At 45.3% G+C, this 26,885-nt stretch overlaps 1 protein-coding gene across 2 annotated transcripts in view; it reads left to right on the forward strand.

Moving 5' to 3' along the window:
• Window positions 1-2,499: 2,499 nt before the first annotated feature.
• The window catches only part of DGKD (diacylglycerol kinase delta), a 124,299-nt gene continuing 99,913 nt past the window's right edge, over window positions 2,500-26,885 (forward strand). For both annotated transcript variants that reach the window (XM_038001356.2, XM_007966693.3), the window contains exon 1: window positions 2,500-2,669. In XM_038001356.2, the coding sequence (XP_037857284.2) occupies window positions 2,514-2,669 (156 nt within the window). In that variant the 5' untranslated portion in view covers window positions 2,500-2,513. The remainder of the gene's footprint in view (window positions 2,670-26,885) is intronic.

The following is a 26,885-nucleotide window of genomic DNA, read 5'->3' on the forward strand; positions in this document are numbered from 1 at the left end:
ACGGTTTCTGCTTCTTAACCACCATGTTCATGCCCTTGCCTCTAAAATGAGGGGTTCTGGGGCCCAGATGTCCCCCGGGCTCCTAACACTTGTAGGCAACAGCATTTTAATGGCCTCCCTGTTTCTAGTCTTCTGTCCCCTGGATCATTCTCTGCCCAGATACATGAGTTCCTCTGCTTTCCAAAACCCCCTTGCCAGTTCCAGTGTCCACGGGACTGAAGTCCTTGCCTCATAGCAGGGCCGGGAGGCTACTCCGCATCCTGGCGCGGCTGCTCACCTCCCTGCCTCCTGCACCCACCTTGCTACCAGCTTCACCTAAATCCCTCGTCACCCGCTCTGCTCACCTGGTAGGGGGTAGTCTCCCCCTTTTTGTGTTGTCCTGGGAAATTCCCTTCATATCCGGCCTCTCCATTCCAATTCTAAACCCTGCTCAGGTCACCCGGTTCCCCCGCGGAATGAAGGAATGAATTCTTTCTTCCCCTGTGTGTCCCTGCCCCTCTGTCGCCTTGCTCACCCCCAGGGTTTTGCTTCTGTGTATCACTCCACATGTAGTTAATTGATAGAAAAGTTCCAACTCTCTGGGGAGGCTGGAGCCCTTTGTGCCTGCATGAGTTCTCTAGGGCTGCCAGAGCACTGCACCACAGGCTGGGCGGCTTCCACCACAGGAATTGAAATTCTCAGTTCTGGTGGCTGGAAGTCCAAGATCACGGTGTCAGCAGGGGGAGTTCCATCGGAGGCCTCTCTCCTTGGCTTGTAGATGCCACCATTGGAGGCCTCTCTCCTTGGCCTGTAGATGCCATCTTCTCCCTGTGTCTTCACATGGGCTGCCCTCTGTGTGTGTCTGTGTTCTCATCTCCTCTTCTTATGAGGACGCCAGTCATACCAGATTAGGGACCACCCCTGTGACCTAATTTTAATTTCACTACCTTTTTAAAAACCTTAACTCCAAATGCAGTCACATGCTGAGGTACTGGGGGTTAGGACTTCAACATAGGGATGATGGGAGGGCACAGTTCAGCATGCGACTGTGCTGCAGAACTTTCTGGGGGGACGGAGGAAGTGTTCTGTATTTGTGCTATCCAAAGTGGCAGCTGCTAAGCCACATGCAGCTTACTGAGTCCTTGAAATGTGGCTCATGTGACTGAGGAACAGAATGCTTAATTTTAACTGAAATTTAAGTAGCCACATGTGGCTAGTGGCTAGTACCCTGGTGCACCCTGGGGCCTTTGGCCTGTCCCAGACTGTTCCTGTTTTAGGCCTTGTCCTCCTCTGTCCTGGCTGTGAGCCCATGCCCCTGGCCGTGTCCCCATGCCAGATGCCACTCTGCAGCCCCCAGTCACTGCCCAGGGCGGTGGGGCCAGCGAATGCCGATAGGCAGGCGGGGTCTCTAGCAGCAGCCCTTTGACGGGGCAAGGGCACACCTGGGCAGCCCCTTACTGATTTGCCCCTCAGAGCAGGGCAGACAGATGGACAGCATTTCCTCTGGGTGGCACCAAAAACTCGGCTGATCTTATCTCCAGCTGCGCTTCCCCTCTTCTGCCCAGAGCAGGGCTGGACCCCAACCCGCCCACTATCCAGCAGCCTCCCTGGGCAACATGCGGCTCGTCCCGGTCACCTCTGTCTCCCTCCAGTCGCTGGTCACTCCCCACCTGGATCTCAGTCCACGTCTCTATCTCTCAGCCGTTCGGTAATCCAGGGTGTCTACCTGCCCTGATAACTTCAAAGCCCGGATCACAGGCCCCAGCGTGGTGACCCAGCCCCGCCCAGGGTTAAATCCCTCAAGGGCTTCCTGCTGCCTTCCAACCCCTTATCTGGTTTCCAAAGCCGGCTTCGACCTGCCCGCCCCGAGGCTCAAATCTTAATGCCGTTTTCCTTGCTCTAAGCACCAGCTTCCCTTTCTTCCCTCGTCTTCGCCCAACACAAGTTCTTTCTTACCTCCAGGCCTTTGCACAAATCTGGTCTCTGCCTAGAACACGATTCCCTCTCTAGTCACAACTCCTGCTCACATTTTCCATCTCTCCTTAAGAACCGTTTTCTCCAGGAAGCCTTCCCAGATGGAGCGGTGCATCCCAGTTGTGTCCCGAGGCCCGTCCCAGTACCGGGGTCTCTTTCCAGCATGCGCGCGCGCATTCGAGCTCGCCCCAAACTCGGCCACACAAGGCTGGGCAGGACAGACGCGGCCCTGGCCTGCCGGAGGTTACCTACATTCTGATGCGGAAGAGTGGAGATGTTTTAAGAAGTGAACATAGAAACAAGAACACAAACGGCGTCCCAGAAAGAACACACAGAAGCCACGGCCGGGAGAGGTGGGCGGGGGGCCCCGGGACCCTTCAGGTGGGGGCGGGGAGGGGCCGCGCCGCGCCGTCTGCAGCTGCGCACAAGGCCGGCAGGGGGCGCGGCGGGGAGAGGCGGGAGGCCGCCCCCACCGCCCCCGGCCCGGCCCGCCCTCGGCCCCGCCCCTCCCGCCGGCCCCGCCCCGCCCCCGCCCGCGGTGCGCGCGCTGGCCCGGCAGCATGGCGGCGGCGGCGGGCGCCCCTCCGCCGGGTCCGCCGCAACCGCCTCCGCCGCCGCCGCCCGAGGAGTCGTCCGACAGCGAGCCCGAGGCGGAGCCCGGCTCCCCACAGAAGCTCATCCGCAAGGTGTCCACGTCGGGCCAGATCCGACAGAAGGTGAGCTGGCGGCGCGGCGGCCCGGGCGCGCGCCCCTCACGCCGCGGCAGCCCCAGCCGAGGCCCGTGGCCCTGCCCGAGCGGCCGCCCAGGCCCGGCCCAGCCCGGCCTGGGGTCCCGCGGGCGTCCCCGCCTCGGTCTAGCGTGACCCGCCGCTGTAACGGGCCGGCGCCCCGGGCGGAGCGCGCGGCCCCCGACGGACGGCGGGCGGCGGCGGGGCCGGGCGGGGGGCGCGCAGGTGGGCGCTCCCGGGGGCCGCGTGCTGGGCGGGGGGCGCGCGACGAGTTGGGCCGCAAGGACTCGGAGGAAACTGAGGCCTAGATGCAGGGGACTGCGCTCGTGCCACCGAGCGGGTCCCACGCGGGGGCTCCCGGCTGCGCCCCGCAGGCGTGCGCGGTCCCCAAACCCCAGTTCTGCACGTTTCTCAGGAGCGGTCGGGTGGTGTCCTGCGAGTGCCCTGCAGACTTCCCTGTGGTGCCCTCAGAAGTCCGCTCGGACCCGGGTGCGAGGGATCACCCCTTCACCCCTTCATCACAAGAGGGAAGGAAGGGATGCGCGTTCAGTTACCGTCTCTCTCAGCAAAGCCGGGACCGCGCACCCGCTTGGCACCAAACTCTCCACTGAGAACTCCGAACGCTAAATATTAGATAAAGACGCACGTCCTTTTTGCAGGAGGAAAGTTGCACCGTTTGTTTTCCCGTTGTGCTTCCTATTGAAAACTGCTTACGGTTTTTGCTCCGGGTGAGCCTGCCCGGTTAGAACACTGCTTCCTCAGGCAGGTGGCTGGACAGGTGGCCGTGAGGAGGCTGAGTCCGTGGGGCAGCGCTGGCAGATCCGGTTGGCACGGACATTCTCCTCCTGCTGCAGTGCGCTTTTCCTCAGGGGCGGGTTAGGTTCAGCCGGTCCCTTCACCGTGGGAGCCTTCTCTTCTGTCAGCCTTTGATACCTGCGATGGGGGAACCTGAACTCCTAACATGTTACAAACAGGTTTGTTGTGAAGTGCTCCAGTTATTCAGCAGATAGGTACGGAACACCTGCTTTGTTCCGGGTGTAACAGTAACAGTAGTAATAATAATGATAGCAATAGCAAATAACAATTCTTTAATACCGTCTATGTGCCAGGCAATTTCTTGGGTTAGCTTTACAGCACTTGACTTGGTTTATTAGTACTGGTGAGAACCCAATGAGTTGGATGCTATCATCTCCGCCTTTTGGAATTGGAATAGAAGTAGAGTCAAGGTTAAATGATTTGTCCAGGGTGTCACAGGTCGTAAATGTGGATCTGGATTGGAACCATGGTCAAGACCTTAAGATGGAAGGTAGTTTCTACACCTAGGGGTTCTCAGTCTAGTGGGGAGATGGACACCTGGGCACCTGACATGACAACATTTTAAGTGCTGTGGAAACTCGGGGCAGAGACTGCCCTGGGGAGGCAGGAGAGGTTTTCTTTAAGGTGAGATCTTGAGGGATAAGGAATTCGCCAGGATAAGTGGGTAAGAAATGGCTTTCTACATATTTGAACGCTGTGTCTAGAGCTTTAGGGACAACTGTGAAATGATCAGAAGTTGGGCCAGAGGTGGATCACGTTGATTAGACTTAGAGGTTGGAAGGGTTAGTTAAGGCTGAATTTCGAGGGGCTGGTCCTTTGAAGGGTTTGCTTTTTGGCCGTGGGCAAGAGGTGGCCACAGAGGGTTGTTCAAAGCATGGGGGTGATGGACCAGATGTGCTTTTGGGAAGATCTCCACATAGCCCTAAATGGTACCGATAGGACTTGCTTTCTCCTGTTGCCCAGGCAAGGTGCTGACCAGTGTGGGGTAGATCATGTGATTTAAAAGGTTGATTAAGAACAAGATTGTGTTGAGAGAGATTTGATTCCTGAGAGATTCCAGTGTTCAGAATTTTGTTGGTTAAGAGGTGTTTTTGCTTTCCTTCTTTTTTCTCCTAAAACAATAGCTGCTATACCAGCTGTTCTGGTTGAGGAGGAGTGATGGGTAGACTGTTAAAAATACACCCCGAGGACTTAGAGTTTCTGAATACAGTCACATCTGCTCTACAGATAGCTTAAGGCTGATTTTTCTTCTGAGTTGTTAAGAGATTGTCAGAATGTGGGAATGCGAGGTTGACTGTATGTAATAGCTCTATTTTTTTTTTTTTTTTTCCCAGCAGATAAGCCATTCACAAAATTCTTCTGGTATCTATGGTACATAATAGAAATATCAAAAATGGTATGGGATAGCCGTCTGAGTCTAAAAAGAAAAACAGAACTCACCTTAAGTATTTAGAACAGAAGGAATGTAACGTAGGGGAGTGGTCACACAGGTGGTGGGAGTACTGAGAATGCAGGCTGCAGTGAGGCAAGCCGGAGATGAGGCAACAAGCAGGAAACCGCTGCCACCCCTAAGCTGGAGGGTGAAGGAAGGAGATGGCATTTCAGACTTCAGGGACAGCTGTCACCCACCAAAAACTGGGGTCACAAGGGGTCCACCTGGCAGTGGCTGGAGGCTTGCAAGGACACAGCTGCTGCTACAGATGTACTGTTCCCCTTCTGCCTGGGAACCCTGTCCTGGCTGGGGTCACCTCCTCCACAACTTGGAGTGGAGCAGAAGGACAAAGAATGGATCTGAGGACAAGCTGGCCCAGGACCAGAACTGTATGTATGTCAGGCTTTTAAAATATTAGTCTAGTGCAAGTCAGAGCTGTCTTAATGAAGAGAAAAACAAAGAGAATGTCTTAGGACAGTGCTCCTCAAATTTTAATGTGCAGATTCATCCCCTAGGGATCTTGTTAAAATGATGATTATGGTTGAGTAGGTCTAGGGTGGGTGGGGCCTTAGAATGTGCATTTCTTTTTATTTTCTGTTTTCTTTTTGAGACAAAGTCTTACTTTGTCACCCAGGCTGGAGTGCAGTGGTGCATCTCAGCTACTGCAACCTTTGCCTCCAGGGCTCAAGTGATTTTCCTGCCTCAGCCTCCCAAGTAGCTGGGACTACAGGCAAATGCCACCATGCCTGGCTAATTTTTGTATTTTGTTGTAGAGATGGAGTTTCGCCATATTCCCCATCCTGGTCTCAAACTCCCAAGCTCAAGTAATACACCCACCTCAGCCTTCCAAAGTGCTGGGATTATAAGCTTGAGCCAACGCACCTGGCAGAATATGCATTTCTAACAAGCTCCCAGAAGATGCTGATGCTGCTGGTCCATGGACCACACTTTGAAATACAAGACCTTATGGCACACATGTAAAAAGAAGCCTCTCCAAACTTCAAATAATTCTTCAGGTTATAGATCTTTAGCATATTGAAAATTTGATCTGTGCAGATTTGTGATGGCCATTTGTCAGGTTAGTGTTTCATGCATGTCTGATTTTTTAATCTATTTGAGCTCTATAGAGTTGAAGCTGTCCCCAGCAAAGACATTACTTCATTTGTATTTCCTGACCACAGTATACAGTAATGACTCTGTAGAACTGCGCAGCTAGAATGGAAAGAAAGAAAATGGAGCTAACACACCAACCAGCACATTCCCCAGCACATTATAAGGTATTTTGAAATTTCGGTAAAGAACCGTGTAATTCTGCGAAGCTATCAGTTAAAAGAGTTTAATTTATTTGAAAGTTTCTAAAAAGTTAACATTTTTTTGGATACGAGCATGAAAGTGCTTGGATTCCTGATTTTAAATTTAAACAAAGCATTTTTTCCATTATGAAATGAAGACTAGTAAAAATTAGGTGAAGGGTTTAAGTTGTAAAAATCTTAAAAAAATACACCCCAGTTTTATGAGATATAATTCACATGGGATACAGTTCATTCATTTAAAGCATATAGTTCAGGGGTTGTCAGTATATTTGCTGTTGTGCAACCATCACCACAGTCAATTTTAAAACATTTTCATCACCCCATTTCCTTTCAACTCCCTCAACCATAGGCAACCAGAATCTACTTTCTGTCTCTCTGTTCGCTGATTCTGGTCATTTTATAAAAATGGAATCATACAATATGTGTTCTGGCTTCTTTCACTTAGCATGATATTTTCAAGGCTCATCCATGTCATAGCATGTATCGGTGCTTCATTTCTTCTTTTTGTTACTGGGTAGTATTCTATTATACAGATACACTGCATTTTATTTATCCATTTATCAGGTGATGGACATTTGAGTTATTTCTACTTTTTGGCTATTCTGGATAATGCTGCTATGAACATTCATGTACATGTTTTTGTGTGGACGTTGGTTTTCATTTATCTTGGCTATATACCTAGGAGTGGAAGTGCTGGGCCATATGGTAATACTACTGGACTATTTTCCAAAGCTACCGTACCATTTTACATTCCCACCAGCTGTGTATGAGGAGGGTTCCAATTTTTCCACATCCTTGGCAGTACCTGTTATTATCTCTCTTTTGATAATAGCCATCCTAGTAGGTATGAAGTAATGTAGAAGGTTTTTAATACCATTTTATTGTTGGATTTCAGAGTCTAAACTTTGGTATCAGATAAAGTCGCTTCAGACCCTGTGCTTCTAGTTAAGAAGCATGCGATTGTGGACAGGGCATCTAAACCTCCCTTAAGACTTGGTTTCCTCATCTGTAAAGATGGAAAATATTAGTTCTTAGGTTGGTTATAGTGACAGTAAATGTTAACTGTGTGTTCCTGAGCCTCAGTTTCCATGTCTGTAAAATAGAAGTAACGGTTGTCATATCCATAAAATAGGAATGGGGATGTTAACTCATAGAATTAAATGGGATAATCAGTGTAGAACACCTAACATAGTGGCCGATGTATAGTAAGTGATCACTAAATGGTTGCTTTTGATTATTGTTTGTCTTTCTGATTGTTCTTTTTTTATCCCAGATAGGAATCATTTCCCTGACTCCATTTTTCTTCAGCTCAAGCTGGTCTGAGTCTCCATCTCTGGGCTCCAGAAGAGCAAATACAAACAAATCTGGCTGAAAATTAGCAAAGACCATTTTTTAAAGAATTTTTTTTTTTTTTTTTTTTTTTTGAGACGGAATCTGGCTCTGTTGCCCAGGCTGGAGTGCAGTGGCCGGGTCTCAGCTCACTGCAAGCCCCGCCTCCTGAGTTCACGCCATTCTCCTGCCTCAGCCTCCCGAGTAGCTGGGAGTACAGGCGCCTGCCACCTCGCCCGGATAATTTTTTTTGTATTTTAGTAGAGACGGGGTTTCACCGTGTTAGCCAGGATGGTCTCGATCTCCTGACCTCGTGATCCGCCCGTCTCGGCCTCCCAAAGTGCTGGGATTACAGGCTTGAGCCACTGCGCCCAGCCAGAAATTGTTAATTTATTGAGTACTAGTGGGAATATCATGGCTAGGTATTATATTTTTTATTTCACTGGTTCAGTTTAACAGCAAATATTTGAGATCTTAACATTGTTAATTGTTGTGCAAGGCACTAGGGGTATCTTATTGAGTAACAACAGCTACAAAAATTTTTAGAGATGATAGTCTAGAAGACATTAATAAAACAATTGCACGGTTAATATAAAGTTGTGATGGGGACCGGTGCTGATGAGGAGAGAGCCAGAATACTTTGAGAGGACATCATAGGTAAATTTGACCTGATATCAGGGAGGTCTGGGAGGGCTTCTTGAGGCAGCGACTGCCTGGGGTCTGAAAGGTGAGTAGGGAGCAGTGACTTCTGCTTCTGGCAGTGGTGGGCTGAGTAACTGAGGAGCCAGTCTGCCAAGCACAGTCTGCTAATGAGATGATGCTGAATTTCTGGACTGGGATCTGAGGAGGCTGAAGGTCTGTGGAAGTGAGTGTGGTATTTGGGGCTGCTTTTCACCTTGGAATCTATAGTGCCATCTGTAGTGGGTTTGGCATCTTTTCCAAATTTGGTCCACCTAGAACTTCAGGGTGCAGGTATAATAAGATATTAGTTAAATAGCTTTTAAAAATATTTTCTTTCTTTTTTTTTTTGAGATGGGGTCTTGCTCGGTTGTCCAGGGTGGAGTGCAGCGGCATACTGCAGTCTCTAACTGGGCTCAGGCAATCCTGCCTCAGCCACCTGAGTAGCTGGAACTCCAGATGCGTTCCATGATGCCTGGCTAATTTAAAAACAAATTTTTGTGGAGACGGAGGTCTCACTATGTTGCCCATGCTTGGGGTCTCAAACTCCTGGGCTCAAGCAATCCTCCCCCTTTGCCGTCCCAAAGTGCTAGAATTACAGACATGAGCTACTGTGCCTGGCCAAAAATTTTTGTTTTGAGATGGGGTCTTGCTGTATTCCCCAGGCTGGTCTCAAACTCCTGGGCTCAAGTGATCCTCCTGCTTCAGGCTTCTGAGTAGCTGGGAGTGTAGGCTCAAGCCACTGTGCCTGGCTAATTAAATGTTTTGAGAGTAAATCGTCGTGAACTTAGGAGAAACTCTAAATCCAGTGTTGGTGTCTTTATAAGAGAAAGGGGAGGGAGATTTGACAGAAAGACATATAGAGAAAAAGGTTATGGGAAAACAGAGCCTGAGATTAGAGTTCTGTTGATGCAAACCAAGGAATGCCTGGGGCCACTAGAAGCTGGAAGAGATAACAGATGGAATCTCCCCTAGAGCCTTCAGAGGGAGTGCGGCCCTTCTGATCCCTTGATCTCGGACTTCCAGCCCCCAGAGCAGTGAGACAGTCAAGTTTTGTTTTGTTTTTTTTTTTTCAAGTTTTTTTTTAAGCCTTGAAGTTTTGTGGCAGCCCTAGGGCAGCCCTGGGGAACGAACACTGGGCCACGAACAAAACAAACATGGGAGCGAGAGGCTGAGCCCTGTGAGACTGTCCGAGTGCCTTAACACGGCTGAGGCACCAGGTTCTGCCAAAGGGCAACAGTCCTGGGTGACACCCTCCCCTCACAATTTGGATTGGGATCCCAAGAAGCCACTTCCAAGGAATGCGCATGAGCCAGAAGTAAGACTTTGGAAGGACTGCAACCCTGCTTCACATCACCTCAGTCCTCTGAAATTAAAGTAATCCCAGTGTACTAGTGTCTCCAGATTCCCAACAGAAACAAACTTTAATCCTCTCTAGAGGGAGATAACATCAATGGAGGCCTCTAATGACTTTCACAAGTCTGTTTGTAAATTCATTATTGTGCATACAATAAAAAAAATAGACACCCAGGGAGGCAAAGGCACTTGAGTTAAAACCAGTAGAAACAACAGACTATAGACAGATCAGCAGGGCTTCCAGATACCAGACACAGACTTTACAACAACTATGCTTCTTGTGTTTAAGGAGATACAAGATCAGATTGAGAGTTTTGGCAGAGAACTAGAAACTATAGAAAAGAACCAAATGAAAATTCTAGTCCACACTGGCATGGCTCACACCTATAATCTCAGCACTTCTGGATTGAGGCAGGTGGATCATTTGAGGTCACGAGTTTGAGACCAGCCTGGCCCACATGGCAAGATCCCGCCTCTACTAAAGATAAATTTTTTTTTTTTTTTTTTTGAGACTGAGTCTCACTCTTGTTACCTAGGCTGTAGTACAGTGGCACGATCTCGGCTCACTGCAACCTTTGCCTCCCGGCTTCAAGCAATTCTCCTGCCTCAGCCTCCCAAGTAGCTGGGATTACAGGTGCCCATCACCATGCCCAGCTAATTTTTTGGTATTTTTAGTAGAGACGGAGTCCCATCATGTTGGCTGAGTTGGTCTTGAACTCCTGACCTCAGGTGATCTGCCCACCTCTGCTTCCCAAAGTGCTGGGATTACAGGTGTGAGCCACTGCACCCAGCCAGTAAAAGAAAATTCTAAAATTGAAAAACATAATAATCAAAATTAACCAAAAAAAGAGCAGATTAGACCCAGGCTGAAAAAATTGTGTGACCCAGAAGATAGCTCAGAAGAAAATACCCACAAGGGAGCCTGGAGACATAAAAAATGGAAAAATTTGGAGAGGGTAGGAGACAGATACAGTAAAAAGGTCTTACTTGTGTTTAATTGTCACAAGAGAGGAGAGGTGAGAGAAAATTGAGGAGACACAATATTTGAAAAGATAATGTGGCCAGCTGCGGTGGCTCACGCCTGTAATCCCAGCAGTTTGGGATGCTGAGGTGGGCGGATCGCTTGAGGTCAGGAGTTCAAGACCAGCCTGACCAACATGGTGAAACCCTGTGTCTACTAAAAGTATTAAAATTAGCCGGGCATGGTGGCAGATGCCTGTAATCCCAGCTACTCGGGGGGCTGAGGCAGGAGAATCGCTTGAACCCGGGAAGCGGACGTTGCAGTGAGCTGAGACCACGCCATTGCACTACAGCCTGGGTGACAAGAGCGAAACTCTGTCTTAAATTAAAAAAAAAAAAAAGAAAAGATAATACCTGAGAATTCCCTGCAACAAATAACAGGAACCATCTACAGATTCGATAGCCATATGAACTGAAAGAACCATATCTAATCAATTCCTGATACACCCCCGTGCTCTGCATAATGATGTTTTCATATGATGGTCCACATGGACAAAGGTGATCCCACAAGATTATAATGGAGCTGAAAAATTCCTATTGTCTAGTGACGTGGTAGCTGTTATAATGTTGTAGGGCAATGAATTACCTATGCGTTTGTGGTGATGCTGGTGTAAACAGACCTACTGCACTGCAAGTGGTAGGAAAGTATAGCACATACAATTATATACAGTACATAATAATTGATAATGATAATAAACAACTTTGTTACTGGTTTATATATTTACTATTTACGCTTTCTATTATTTTAGAGTATATTCCTTCTACTTATAGAAAAAAGAAAAACAAATTGTAAAACTGCCTCAGGCAGGTCCTTCAGGAGGTATCCAGAAGAAGTCGTTGTTATCATAGGAGGTGACAGCTCCATGTGTGTCATTGTCCCTGAAGACCTTCCACTGGAGACGGAAGACAATAATATTGATGATCCTGACTCTCTGTAGGTCTAGGCTAATGTGTGTGTTTGTTTCTTAGTTTTTAACAAAAATATTTAAGAAATAAAATAATTAAAAAAAATTAAAATAGAAAAAAGTTGTAGAATAAGGATATAAAGAAAATACTTTTGTACAGGTGTACAATGTGTGTGTGTTTCAAGCTAAATGTTACTACAAAAGAGTCAAAAAATTAAAAGTTTATAAAGTAAAAATGTTACAGTAAGCTGAGGTTAATTTGTTATTGAAGAAAGTCTTTAAAAAAAAATGTAGTGTAGCCTAAGTGTACAGTGTTTATAAAGCATACAGTATTGGTTAGTAGTGTCTTAGGCCATCACATTCACTCACCAGTCACTCACTCACTCATCCAGAGCAACTTCTAGCCCTGCAAGCTCCAGTCACGGTAAGTACCCTATACAGGTGTACCATTCTAAAAATCTTTTATGACATATTTTTACAGTACCTTTTCTATGTTTAGTTATATTTAGATACACAAATATTTGCTACTGACTTATAGTTGCCTACAGTGTCAGCACAATCATGTGCTATACTGGTTTGTAGTCTAGGAGCAATAGGCTATGCCATACAGATTAGGTGTGTGCCATCTAGATTTGTGAAAGTACACTCTATGATGTTCACATAGGATGAAATCACCTAATAATACATTTCTCAGAATATATCCTCATTGTTAAGCGACCGGTGACTGTAAGCACTGTTGAAAACCATAGATGAAGAGAAAGAGAGAAAGGCGGAGGTTGCAGTGAGTTGAGATCACACCACTGCACTCCAGCCTGGGCAACAGAGCAAGACTTCGCTTCTAAAAACAAAAACCAAACCAAAAAAGAGTGACAGCTGTGTTCTTAACAGAAACAATGAAAACCAAAAGTCTATTGAAATTTAAGTGCTCAAAGAAACTGTGAACCCAGAATTCTGTATGCAGCAGAAATGTCCTTCAGAAAATACAGTTGAAATAAAGGCACTTTCATATAAACAAAAACAATGTGTTTGCCAGCAGACCCACACTAAAGGAAACATTAAGTGTTTTTTGTTTGTTTTGGCTAAAGGAAAATGAGCTCAAGTTAAATGTTAGAATTGTTGGAAGGAATGGAGACCTAAAAAGGGTTTCTATGTGGAAAAGACCAAATGATTATTAACTATAAAAATTATGCCTTTGGGTTTAAAATATATATAATTAAAATACATGACAACAATGTCATGTAGGCTAGAAAGGAGGCAAATGGAGTAGAACTTTTCTAAGGCCTTTGCATTTCCAGGAAGAAGAACAAAGATCCAATTATATTAGACAAGTCAGGGTTGCATGTTGTATGTAATCTGTGTGGTGGCCACCAAAATTGTGATAGTGTGTGATATCTAAGCTAAACAAGAAAAATAGAATCAGGGATTCTAAATCTGACAGAAGGCAAGAAAGGAGAGAAAACACTGAACAATTGGGACAAAGAGAAAACAAATAGTAAGTTAGTAGACTGAAATCCCAGTGTATCAGTAATCACATTAAATGTAAGTGGACTTAAATGCTCCAGTTAAAATACAGAGGTTGTGAGATGGGATACAAAAGAAAATCCTGACTAGACTATTTGAAAGAGATACACTTAAAATATAAGGATATTAAAAGATTGAAAGTAAAAGAATAGGAAAAGATACTATGCAAACACTAACCAAAAGAAACTTGGTGTAGCTATTTTAGTATCAAAGTAGATTATAAGGGAAAAATTACGAGTAGAGAGAAAGATATATATGATAAATGAGATAATGTTCATTTTGGATATATGAGAAAAAGTTCATTTTGGATATAATAATTTAAAATGTGAAAGTAATAATTTCAAAATATATAAAAGAAAAATTAATTGTAAGGGAAACAAGTTCATAATCATCGTGAGATATTTTAACACACCTGTCTCACATGCTATGCATCAAGTAGACAAATTTGTAAAAATGTAGAATTGAACAACACAAGTACTAATTTTTTTTTTTTTTTTTTGAAACGGAGTTTCGCTCTGTTGCCCAGACTGGAGTGCAATGGCACAATCTCTGCTCACTGCAACCTCCACCTCCCAGGTTCAGGTGATTCCCCTGCCTCAGCCTCCCGAGTAACTGGGACTACTACAGGTGTGTATCACCATGCCTGGCTAATTTTTGTATTTTTAGTAGAGATGGGGGTCTCACCATCTTGGTCAGGCTGGTCTTGAACTCCTGACCTCAGGTGATCCACCTGCCTCAGCCTCCCAAAGTGTTGGGATTACAGGCGTGAGCCACTGCACCTGCCAGAAGTACTAAACTTGACCTAATGGAACTATGTAGAACACTGTACCTAACAATTGTAGAATCTAAGTTTTTTTCCAATACACAGACACATTTGTCAAAATTCACTATATGCTGGCCATAACGCAAGTCTCAGAAACTTTCAAAGAGTTGAAATTGTGTAGAGTATGTTCTCTGACAACAACAGCATTAAGCCAGGTTCAATAAAAAGAATGTCTCAATATATTTGGAAATTTTAGATATCTATTTCTAAGTAACTTATGAGTCACAGAAAGCTTAAATATTTTGGGTTGAACAATAGCAAATACGTGTATATAAAATGGGGTACAGCTGAAGTCATGTTTAGAGGGAAATTTATAGCTTAGAATACATATGTTAGAAAAGAAGACATGCTGAAAATCAGGTAGTTAGAATAGCAACACATTAAGCTCAAAGGAAATAAGAGTATTTTTTTTAAAGGATTTATGAAAGAATGAGGAGGAGGAGGTTGCTGATCAAAGAGGTATGCAAAGGCCCTGTGGCAAGAGGGAGCTTGGGGAAATCTTGGGGCTGAAAGAAGGCTATGGTGGTTAGGGCTGGTAAGCATCAGGAGCCCTTGGTTGGGACATGACACTGGAGAGGGTTGGAGGCTGTGTTAGGGACCTCTGCCTTTTTTCCCCCAGAGTAGTGGGATGCTATTGCTTTAAGATTTTAGGAAGGAGCATGACCTAATCGGATCGTGGTTGAAAAGATGGCTCTAGCTGTGCTGCGGTTGACTGAGTGGATGCTGGCTGACCCAATGCAGTGAGAGATGCTGGCAGCCTGGGCCTGGCCTTGTGGCTGTGGCGATGGGGGAAGTAGCTGGATTTGAGAGATGCTGAGGAGGTGACATTGTGAGAACTCAGTGATGGTTTGGTGTAGGTGTTGGGGGAGAGGATATTTGTGATTCCTGTGATGAGCTGGATAATGGAACTCTTCTCTGATTTAATGAGCTGTGGTTGAGGACAGCTTTGGGGATTTTGCTGTTACCTAGCTCCGCTGCTTGCTATCCTGGAACCTCTTATTCTCCACTACCCCAATTTTGCCAGTGAGCGACATAGATTCAGCAGTTAGGTGGCCTGCTGGTGTGCCGTGAAGCCATATGGGTCTCACTGCACCCACAGAAGGCCTCCTTTGTCCCCTCCTCCCCAGCCCCCAGTCACGCCGCCGCAGTGAGGATGGTTCATCTGAGCCTGAGAGTGAGGACAGTGTGATGGGGTCAGGACCCGATCAGATGCTGGGGCCATTGGCTTGTGGAGGTGGGCAGAGGAGAAGGAGGAGGACTAGTCAAAAAAGGAAGGACTGTCAGGGGAGGAGAAACAGGAAGGGGGTGCAGAGAAGCCCCAGAACCAGTACGGTTTACCCCTAAATACCTCAGTGTATGTCCCCACAAAATGAGGATATTTTCATATATAACAGTACCATTATACCTGAAAAAAATTTTTAACATTTAATATCCAGATCAGTTTCAAATTTCCCCAGTTTAACCAGAAATGTGATTTGTGACCTTTCTTTTGGGAACCGGGTACCCATCAAGTTTTATGCATTATATTTGGTTGTTGTTATCTCTTTAGTTTATTAAATTAGAATAGCTTCCACTGTCCTCTCTTCCCGTTCCCTACCTGCCTATGACATCAAGTTTTTCAAGAGACAAGGGCAGTTGTCTTGTATTAATGACTTTTTTTTTTTGAGACGGAGTTTCAGTGTGTGGCCCAGGCTGGAATGCAGTGGTGCGATCTCAGCTCACTGCAACCTCCGCCTCTCTAGTTCAAAGATTCTCCTGCCTCAGCTTCCCAAGCAGCTGGGATTACAGGCACCTGCCACCACGCCCGGCTAATTTTTGTATTTTTAATAGAGACGGGGGTTTCACCGTGTTGGCCAGGCTGGTCTCGAACTCCTGACCTCAAGTGATCCACCTGCCTTGGCCTCCCAAAGTGTTGGGATTACAGGCATGAGCCACCACTCCCATCTGTATTAATGACTTTTAATGGCAGAAACCTCCATTACTTTTGCACCAACCTAATAATCTTTCTGGATTTTTCTGATTGTTTTCCCATCATTCTTTTACAATGTTATTTTATCTTCTATATTTCCTGTAAAGTAGAAGTGAGCGGTTTCAGAGACACTCACTTCTATATTTCAGTTGACATTTTGGGCACGTCCCTAAATATGGAACGCTGTGTGCTCTGTACTGCATCCCACTTGGAGGAGGGCGTGTCCTGCTAGGCTGTCCCCCTCTGCTGTGTCATCGCTTGGTTTACAGGAGATTTCTAGGTCTTTTCTTCCTTCCTTCTTTTTTTTTTAAAAAATAGAAATGGGATCGCCCTATGTTAAGCCAGTCTGGTCTTGAACTCCTGACCTAAAGTGAGCCTCCTGCCTTGGCTCATGCCTGTAATCCCAAAAGGCCTCCCTGGGATTACAGGAATGAGCCACCTTGCCCGACCAGATCTTTTCGTTGGAGATGTGATTCCCCCTTTACAATTAGGAAGTAATAGGTGATTCCTGGGCACTGTGCAGATATCCTTTACCCCAAATGGTTTCCACATTCGTACACAATACAGGACTTGCCTGAATCAGTTTTATTGTGAGAGTTTGTGAAATGGAGATTCCCGCCTCCCCCATTCTGTCATTTATTCCACGTTTATCTGTTGGTGTTGTTCTATAAAGATATTTTCTTGGGGCTGGGCGTGGTGGCTCATGCCTATAATCTCAGCACTTTGGGAGGCCGAGGCGGGGGGATCACTTGAGGTCAGGAGTTTGAGACCAGCCTGGCCAATATGTAAAACCCCATCTCTACTAAAAATACAAAAAAATTAGCCGGCCATGGCGGCGGGTGCCTGTAATCCCAGTTACTCCAGAGGCCGAGGCAGGAGAATCGCATGAACCCAGGAGGTGGAGGTTGCAGTGAGCCGAGATAGCAGCACTGCGCTCCAGGCTGGGTGACAGAGTTAGACTCCATCAAAAAAATGAAAATAAAAAGATATTTTCTCACTTCAACCGGGTTAAAGGCCACAGTTCCTCCTAAAAAGGCAGGGCAATTGCTGGGTTCTTTCTGTATATTTACTAGTTTTCAAGGTAAGGATTTAGTAAATAGTCATCCCCAGTAGAGGCAAATGTTTCTCTTCCCGCAACCCTAAACCCCCACACCCACCCCGAGTATCACTATATGGATTCATGGCAATTTTTATTCAGTGTTTTACAATCAGTTACAGTCATTCTTTTTGATGCTCAAATTAGCCTAATTTTCCTAGAAACACACCTTCATCTGGCTCTTTGGTCTTTGAAGGCTTGCTTGCTATGTTGCGATCTGTTTTCGTCTTCTGGATGGAGTCCTGGAGCTGGAGTTTCAGGTAGAAGGGACAGTGTGTGTCCTGCGGCCGGGGCGGCCAGCCCACGGCGTGCATTGCTGCCCATTGCCTGCCAGTCCTGGGAGGAGAGTGCCTAGGAGTTTCACGATTTCAAGCTGGCAGGTCTTTGTTTTCCTTTTTTGGATTGGCTTAGGTTTAAGGTTGTCCCAGCCTCATCAAATGAGTTGGGTAGCTTTCTGTGAGAAAGGCTTTTGTCTCTGTCTCTCATATTGCATCTCCATTTATTTTATTTTTTGGGGGGAGGTTCTTATCTGTGGTTTAGACCATCTGTCTCCTTACCGCTCTGTCCATCTCGGTATTTTTCCCTTGCCACTGTATCCATCAGCATTCTGGGAGCCTCTCAGTTTTGTCTTTTTGCCACCTATGACATTTTCTGTAATGTACATTTTCCCCTTTGACTCCTTCCAGTTGGATTTTAATTTTTCCATAGCATGATTGTTTTCAGTTTTTCTTTAATCTTGGTCAACATCTTAGCTTGTTGTCTTTTAATTTAATCCTGTTCTCATTTTGGTGCTCCTTGTCCTTTAAAAACATTTTAATTTTAACTTTTAAAATAAAGGGCGTGTCTTCCTGCATCTTACTAATGACAAGAGTCGCATCTTTTCTAAAATGGTTTTCCATTTTCTGCAATCATTCATTTCAGGTTTGTGCATGTACTTTATGGCATGTTTTTCCATCAGCCTCCCCGCTCCCCCTTTCTGTTCAGATTTAGTGTTCCTTGAGTGGTGTTTGCCAGGCTGTGGGTTCGAATTGCTGTTTGCTGGGCACAGTCTGGGGCTGGCCATGGGTTGATCGGCCACAGGCCCAGGCTGTGTCTCTGCTGCTCTGGACGGGCTCTCCCCTCACCTTGAATTCCTGTGCAGTGACCCCATTCTCCATGTCCATGTGTGTTCCTGAGTAGTGGGTGTTTGTTGATGACCTGCTGCCCACTCTGCTGGCTATGCTCTTCTGTGTCTGAGGGTGAAGGGTGTCTGCCTCCCTCTCCCCTGCAGGAAAGACTGGACTCTCATCCCCCGATGAATGGTGCTTTGTCCTTAGAGAATGATGGAAGACGGACACTCTTTCTTTTTCTTTTAAACCTGCTATTTTAACCATTTTAACGGGTACAGTTAAGTGCCATTAAGTACATTAATGGTATTGTGTAACCATCACCTCTATCCAGTTTGGGAACTTTTGTATCCCCTACATGGAAATCCCTTCTCCATCGTGAGTCACTCCTCATTTCCCCCTCCTCCCAGCCCCTGACAAGCACTAATCTGCTTTCCATCTCTATGGATTTGCCTATTCTGGGTATTTCATTTATTATTTATTTATTTTTTAGATAGAGTCTTGCTCTTTCACTCAGGTTGGAGTGCAGTGGCTCAATCTCAGCTTACTGCAATCTCTGCCTCCCAGGTTCAAGCGATCCTCTCACCTCAGCCTCCCGAGTGGCTGGGGTTACAGGTGCGTATGCCTGGCTAATTTTTGTATTTTTAGTACAGAGGGGGTTCCACCATGTTGTGGCCAGACTGGTCTTCCAATTCCTGATCTCGAGTGATCTGAGCGCCCTGGCCTCCCAGAGTGCCGGGATTACATGCATGAGCCACCGTGCCTGGCCACTGAGCACTGTGTTTTCAAGGCTTATTTATGTTGTACTTTTCAGAACTTCCTTTCTGTTTTTGAGTGAATGATACTCTGTTCTGTGAATGTACCACATTTTGTTTGCTCATTCATCGGTTGACAGATATTTGGGTTGCTTCTACCGTTTGACTATTGTGAATAGAGCTGCTATGAACATTCATGTACAAATTATTATTTAAATGCCTGTTTTCATTTATTTTGTATTTTTTTTTTTTAAATTTTTGAGACAGGGTCTCTGCAACCCAGGCTGGAGTGCAGTGGTGCAGTCATGGCTCACTGCAGCCTCCACATCTTGGGCTCAAGCAGTCCTCCCACCTCAACTTCTCAAGTAGCTATGACTGCAGATGTGTGCCACCATGCCTGGCCAATTTTTAAATTTTTTTGTAGAGAAAAGGTCTTACTATGTTGTGCAGGTTGGTCTTGAACACTTGGGCTCAAGTGGTCTTCTTGCGTCGGCCTCCCAGAGTGCTGGGATTACAGGTGTGAGCCACTGCACCCGGCTGACCTGTTTTCATTTCTTTTGGGTACATACATGTGAATTAAATTGCTGGATAATTCTGTGTTTATCTTGTTGAGGAGCTGCCAAACCATTTTCCACAATGGCTGCACCATTGTAAGTTTCCTCCAGCAGTGTAGGAGAGTTCCCATGTTTCCACACTTGCCAACACTTGTTACTTTCCACTTATTGTTATATAACGTTATAATATTAAATAATGTAAGAATATTGTATTATTAATCGGTTCCTCAGTGACTAACAGTGTTGAGCATCTTTTCATGTGTTTGTTGGCCATTTGTATATATTTTTTGAAGAAATATCTATTCAGATCCATTGCCCATTTTCCAATCGGGTTGTCTTCTTCTTGTTGAATTGTAAGAGTTTTTTTATATATTTTGAGTACTAGACCCTGATTAGATACATGATTTGCAAATATTTTCTCTGTGAGTTGTGTTTTCACTCTCTTGATAGTGTCCTTTGAGGCACAAAAGTTTTGAATTTTGATGAAGTCCGATTTTTTTCTTTTGTTGCTTGTGCTTTTGGTGTTATACTTAAGAAACCATTGCCTAATCCAGAGTCAAGATTTATACCTGTGTTCTTTCATGAGTTTTGTAGTTTCAGCTATTATTAATATATTTAGTCTTTGATCCATTTTGAGTTATTTTTTGTGTGTGGTGTGAGGTCAGGTTCCAACTTCATTCTTCCTGTGTGGATGTGCAGTTGCTCCAGCACCATCTGTTGAAGAGGAGTGCTCTCCAGCTGGAGTCTGCCTCCCCAGCTGTGCAAACAGCCCTGCAGTGTTGAAAAACAGCCACAGAGCTTCTCAGGAGTGCTTGGTAATCTCAATGGAGTTCATAAAGTGATTCTTAATAGAATTATTCTTATGGATGGTTGTGAGACATTTACATATTTAAAGGGTTTAAAAGGAAGTATCTGCATTTCAGAATTTTTACTGCCATGGAACTCGTCTACATTTTATTTTGTTTTGTTTTATTTTTTTGAGACAGGGTCTCACTGTCACCCAGGCAGGAGTGCAGTGGTATGATCTCCGCTCACTGCAGCCTGTACGTCCCAAGCTCAAGTGATCCTCCCACTCAGCCACCTGAGTAGGTGGGACCATAAGCATGCACCACCACACCTAGGTAATTTTTGTATTTTTTGTAGAGATGGGTTCTTGCTCTGTTGCCTAGGCTGTCCTCGAATTCCTGGGCTCAAGCAATCCGCCCGCCTCAGCCTCCCAAAGTGCTAGGATTACAGGCGTGAGCTACGGCGCCCAGATTCTTCTACGTTTTAGATTTGAGAATACGGACTTGATTCAGTTCTTTTTATAGTTTGGTAAACTTGAAATAACACTCATCTCATTAAATCCAGTCTCATTTGACATTCTCTGTATTTGAACTCTGATAAAAATGGACACTATAGTACTCAGAGGCTGGGCAGAAAGGAAGTCTGAGAAGTTGTTCTCTATCTCTTTTCTCTCTGTGTGGTTGCTGAACATTTCTATGTACTTCAGGAGGGCAAGTAGAACCAGGTTTGTCAAGAATTGAGGCATGAGTCTATTTTTTTTAGTTTTTATTTTTTTCTTACATTTAAGGGCGATCTGACAAATGAGGTGTGAGTCTAATGCCAAAGTGTATTTTTATTGTCCAGTAGTCACATTGTCTGTGTTTTTATATCTGACTAGTGTTTTGAATAAGTGGGAATTTTGCTGTTTATAGAAACTCCTTGGTAGTTAACTGCAGCTTCTTTGTCCTGTGGCAGCAGAAATGGGTATAACCATTTGGGAAAGTGACTTAGTGAGTGAGTGAATAACTCCGAGAGACTCTTGGTCCAGAATTCTAACACTGGGACTCTATCCTGAGAAAATAATCTTAAATATGAAGCTCATGAACAACATCTTTATTGTACCATTAAATATAAAAAGTTGCAAACCACCCCAGTGTCCAAGTCCAGCTTGGGACAAACTCCACCAGAACACTCCAGTGTAATGACTCAGTGAGTTAATGATAATAGCTGATAAAATGGGTACTGTGGGCGGGTCCCGTGCTGTGCTCTATGTGCGTGCTATGCCACTTCACCTTCACAACTTCATGGCAGCTACACCAGGTCACAAAGCCGGAAAGTGGCTGTGTGCGAGGCTCTCAGTCCCTGAAGCCGCCAGCCAGGTAATTGAGGAGGGCAGCAACAGGGGTGGTACAGTGTGATGTTGGAGAAATAAAGAGGCAAAGCTGTGTTTACAGAATGCGTTTCGGCAGTGTGTAAAACCCCTGAAATAAAGTGGAATAGGAAATAACACGGAGGAAGTTTCTCATGATATTGCAGGTCGGGTTAGGTGGTGGGATTTGCATTATTTTTATGTTTACATCTGCTTACCTGCATATTCTAAAATGAGCATGTATTATTTTATACCAAAGGAAACAAAAAGGCATAACATGCTTCCCTTCAGTGGAAGACTCCTAATGGTTAGAGGGGCTGTGTCACGATGTGGTGATGATTCAGGATGGAGAAGTGGCTGCCCTCAGCCTTATCTGGAATGTCCTAAAACAGCTGCAACAGTACTGTTGGATCAAAACAGATTGAATTTCAGGAGTCAAATATACAAAAGGGCATGCTTGTGAAAATATAGGATTTAAGTTTCATAATATCCTAATAAATGGGTACATTATATGGAACAACTTAATTATGTTCCCCTTTGTTTAAACTTTAAACTCCTGTGTTGAAATTAAATCTACACTTACCAAAGCGGCGAGCTCAAGGTCTTGATATAAATAGGATGTATTTTAGCTTGAAATATAAACTGTTTGATGCGTGCAACATTATCAGTTCTTTAGATATGTTCATAATGATATTAGCATCCCTAAACATTTGAATAAATAAAAAAGAAATAGCATATAGAGGAATAACACACAAAGCAAAAGTAGATCTAGTTGCAGCATATTGTTGTTTGGAAAAGCAAGTTATTACATAATTCGTATATCATATAACTCCCCTTTATGTTTTTTAGTTTAATTTTTTTTTGACACAGAGTTTTTTCTGTTTGTTTTCCAGCTCTGTCACCCAGGCTGGAGTGCAATGGTGTGATCTTGGCTCACTGCAACCTCTGCCTCCCGGGTTCAAGCAATTCTCCTGCCTCAGCCTCCTGAGTAGCTGGGATTACAGGTCTCTGCCACGACACCTGGCTAGTTTTTGTATTTTTAGCAGAGACGGGATTTCACCATGTTGGCCAGGCTGGTTACGAACTCCTGACCTCAAGTGTTCCACCTGCCTCAGCCTCCCAAAGTGCTGGGATTACAGGCGTGAGCCACCGTACCTGGCCTTGACACAGGGTCTCGCCCTGTCACCCAGGCTGGAGTGCAGTGGTGCCATCATTGCTCACTGCAGCCTTGGACTCTTGGGCTCAGGTGTTTTTCCCGTCTTGGCCTCCCCAGAGGCTGGGACTACATGTGTGTGCCACCATGCCCAACTAATTTTTAAATTTTTTGTAGAGATGGCATGTCACCATGTTGCCCAGGCTGGTCTTGAACTCCTGGGCACAAGTGATTTGCCCACCTCTTTCTCCCAAAGTGCTGAGATTACAGGTGTGAGCTATAGCACCTGGCAATTTTATTTTTACGTTTTTTTTTTTTTTTTTTTTTTTTTTTTTTTAAGAGAGGCACCCTCTTGTTCTGTCATCCAGGCTGCAGTGCAGTGGTTCAGTCATAGGTCACTGGAGCCTAAATTCCTGGGTTCAAGCAACTTTTCTGCCCCACTTTCCCTAGTAGCTAGGACTACAGGCATATGCCACCATACCCAGCCAATTTTTAAAGTTTTTATAGAGATGGAGTCTCTATAAAAGCAGAGGGATACTTTACTATGCTATATTGCCCAGGCTGGTCTTGGATTCCCGGGCTCCTGTGATCTGCCTGCCTCGTCCTCCCAAAATGCTGAGATTACAGGTGTGAGATACCATGCCCAGCCCCACTTTTCTGTTTTATTTACACACTTGAAAACAGACGGAGCTGGGTGTGGTGGCTACGCCTGTAATCCCAGCACTTTGGGTGCCCAAGTCGGACGGATCACCTGATGTCAGGAGTTCGAGACCAGCCTGGCCAACAAGGTAAAATCCTGTCTGTACTTAAAATAACAAAAATTAGCCGTGTGTGATGGCGCACGCCTGTAGTCCCAGCTACTTGGGAGGCTGAGGCAAGAGAATCACTTGAACCTGGGAGGTAGAGGTTGCAGTGAGCCCAGACTGTGCCACCGCACTCCAGCCTGGGCGACAGAACGAATCTCTGTCTCAAAAAAGAAAAAAGAAAAAAAAAGAAAACAGATGGGAAGGATGTTATCTCGGAATGTGAATAGTAGGTGTTAGCAGTGGCTGGGCTCTGGGTGGTCTCAAGTAAATAAAAAGTAACCTCCAGCAAACAAGTCTGCCATGAGTTGGGCCGTTTAACACAGGACTTTATTTCCAGCAAATGTCAGAAAACAGGTGAGGAAGCAGCTGGTTGAGCACGTGCCAGGGGAGGGGAGGTTGAATGCTGATAGTGGCAGCACTGCCGCGTTGTTCTCAGGTGCTTGTGAGATCCATAGGTCAGGAAGCTGGGGAGGCTGCCTCTAGCCCAGGCAGCACCAGCTTCAGGCCTCTGGTATGTTTCACTGACTTCCAGGTTTCCAAAGCGCCCTGTCTGCACCCCTCTTATGACGCTTGAAAACAATTTGTGGAAATTTCCAAGCAGACGCAGAAGTAGAGACTTTTGAATTAATCACATCAGCCTTGTGTCTTTCTTGTTTCATCTGTTTCCACCCCCTTCTCCCACCCCTACTTTTTTTCCTGAGCATTTTAAAGCGAATTATTCTGTTCTTCCTACTATGTCAAGTATCCTTCTGCTGGAGCAGTTTCCTGAAGGGTCAAGGGTCGAGTCCCTTTCATTGTGGTATTCCAAGACGCACTCAGCACTCAAGTGTTCAGTAAACATTTATTGAAACAGAGTGATTTCATTCCACAGCTCGATAGGGAGATGGATTTTGTTCTGTAGGTTTCACAGAAGCTGAATCTTTCCTACCTTAATGAACCACAGATAGCATGTGTGTATTTTGGGATGTCGCTCCTGCTGCTGGTGGTTAAGGTTTGTGCCTTTGGTGTGTAGTGGAGATGGGTTTGTGCATAAATTCACTTTCAGAAAAAGTAGGATGATTGGTTATGGCTTTAATTTAGTCTGAACTTGTACAGACAAAAATAATGAAAAGTAAATCTTCCCCAAACATAAAAAAATGTTTTTCATTTGCTGTCTAAGCATGGAGAGCGTTGAAATCAGACAGGTCTGAGTCTGAAGCCCACACCTGTCACTTCACTGTAGATATCTTTGTCCTCTCTGGACCCCAATTTCTTCATTAGTAAAATGGGGCCATAACTATTGTATGGAGCAAATTAAATACAGATTTTACGTAAGCTCCTGGCACACAGTAGGCACTCCATAAATACTGATTCTTTCTTCTCCTTGCCCATGATTCTGTGAAATGGGAACATTTCCTGGGCCTCCCTTAGACGGTCATTGTATGGATTAAATGGGTAATCTCTGGAAAGTGCTTATACCTGAGCCTGGAGCAAGTCAGCGCTCATCTTCCTGGGTACTGCTATGAGTGCAGCCCCTGCCCTGGGAGTCCTTTTAAAATCATATGTGTGCCTTCCCTGTCTCATCTACCCGGTTCCCTTTCCCTAGAGGTAACCACTTAACCATTTTAATTGTTATTTTGGTTAAATTATTTCTTTTTGAAAAAAAACTTTATCTTCTTCACACACACACAATGTCCTCCTTTTTACACAAAGATATTAATAGCATGTTCCTTTTTTTTTTTTTTTTTTTTTTTTGGAGGTGGAGTTTTGCTCTTGTCTCCCAGGCTGGAGTGCAATGGCACGATCTCGGCTCACTTCAACTTCCACCTCCCAGGTTCAGATGATTCTCCTGCTTCAGCCTCCCGAGTAGGTGGGATTACAGGCGTGTACCACCACGTCCGGCTAATTTTTTGTATTTTTAGTAGAGATGGGGTTTCACCATGTTGGCCAGGCTGGTCTCCAGCTCCTAACCTCAGGTGATCCACCGGCTTTGGCCTCCCAGAGTGCTGGGATTACAGGTGTGAGCCACTGCGCCTGGCCTCTTAATAGCATGTTCTATGCATGTTCTGCACAGTTCTCTTTTTACTTACTCTGATTTGGAGACCGTTCCATAACACATAAAGATATCTTCCACAATCCTTGTATAGATATGTGGTACTGCAGAGTTTGAATGTACTGTAGTTTTTCGACCACTAGCCTGTTGGTAGGCATTGGGTTATTTTCAGTGTTCTACTATAATAGTTTGTAGCACATAGCCTTGTACAAACTTTGTTTTCTATTTTGCCAAGGTGTCTTTTGGGATAGATTCCTAGGAGTGGGCTTGCTAGATCAAAAGAGTAAACGCATGAATAACCGCTCTGGATTTTGCCAAGGGTTTGTCTTCAGGGCCATCCCATTTTGCAGTCGTGTCGACTGCCCATCTCCCCATTGCCATAGAAGCAGAATGTGTTGCCTCTTTGTTTGTTTGTTTAATTTGTTTTGAGATAGGGTCTTGCTCTGTCGCCCAAGCTGGAGTGCAGTGGTGTGATCACAGCTCACCGCAGCAACCTCTACATCTTGGGCTCAGGTGATCCTCCCACCTCAGCCTCTCAAGTAGCTGGAACTGTAGGTGCACTAATTTTTAAATAATATTTTTTGTAGAGATGGGTTATCTGTGTTGCTCAGGCTAGCCTTGAACTCCTGGTCTCAAGTGATCCTCTCACCTCAGCTTTGCAAGTAGCTTGGACCACAGGTGTGCACCACCATGCCCAGATAGTTGTTTTTTTTTTTTTTAATTTGAGGCTGGGTGTGGTGGCTCACACCTGTAATCCTAGCACTTTGGGAGGCCTAGGTGGGCGGATTGCCTGAGCTTAGGAGACCAGCCTGGGCAACATGGTGAAACCCCATCTCTACTAAAATACAAAAATTAGCTGGGCGTGGTGGCTTGTGCTTGTAGTCCCAGCTACTCAGGAGGCTGAGGCAGGAGAATTGCTTGAACCAGGGAGGCGGAGGTTGCAGTGAGCCGAGATCGCACCACTGCACTCCAGCCTGGGCAACAGAGCGAGACTCCATCTCAAAAAAAAAAAAAAAAATTGTAGAGATGGGGTCTCACTGTGTTGCCTAGGCTGGTCTCAAACTCCTGGGCTCAAGCTATCCTCCCGCCTCAGCCTCCCAAAGTTCTGGGGTTACAGGCGTGAGCTACTGTGCCCAGCCTTGTTTGTTTCTTGTCAGTTTGATGGTGCAAATAGTATTTTCACTTAGTTTTGTTTTTCTCTTCTGAGCTAGGTTGAGCATCTTTTCCTTCGTTTCAGGGCCTTTTGCAGTTTTTTTTCTGTCAAATGTTTGTTCGTATTTTTTGTCCCTTTTTCTACCAGGTTGTTAGTCTGTTCTCAATTTTTTTAAGTTCTTTAAAGATTAGGGATATTAGCCCTTTGTGGTATTTTGTAAAACTTCCTGGCCTGGTGTGGTGGCTTATGCCTG

Source organism: Chlorocebus sabaeus, chromosome 10 (genome assembly GCF_047675955.1).
Source record: "Chlorocebus sabaeus isolate Y175 chromosome 10, mChlSab1.0.hap1, whole genome shotgun sequence".
Classification (NCBI taxonomy): Eukaryota; Metazoa; Chordata; class Mammalia; order Primates; family Cercopithecidae; genus Chlorocebus; species Chlorocebus sabaeus.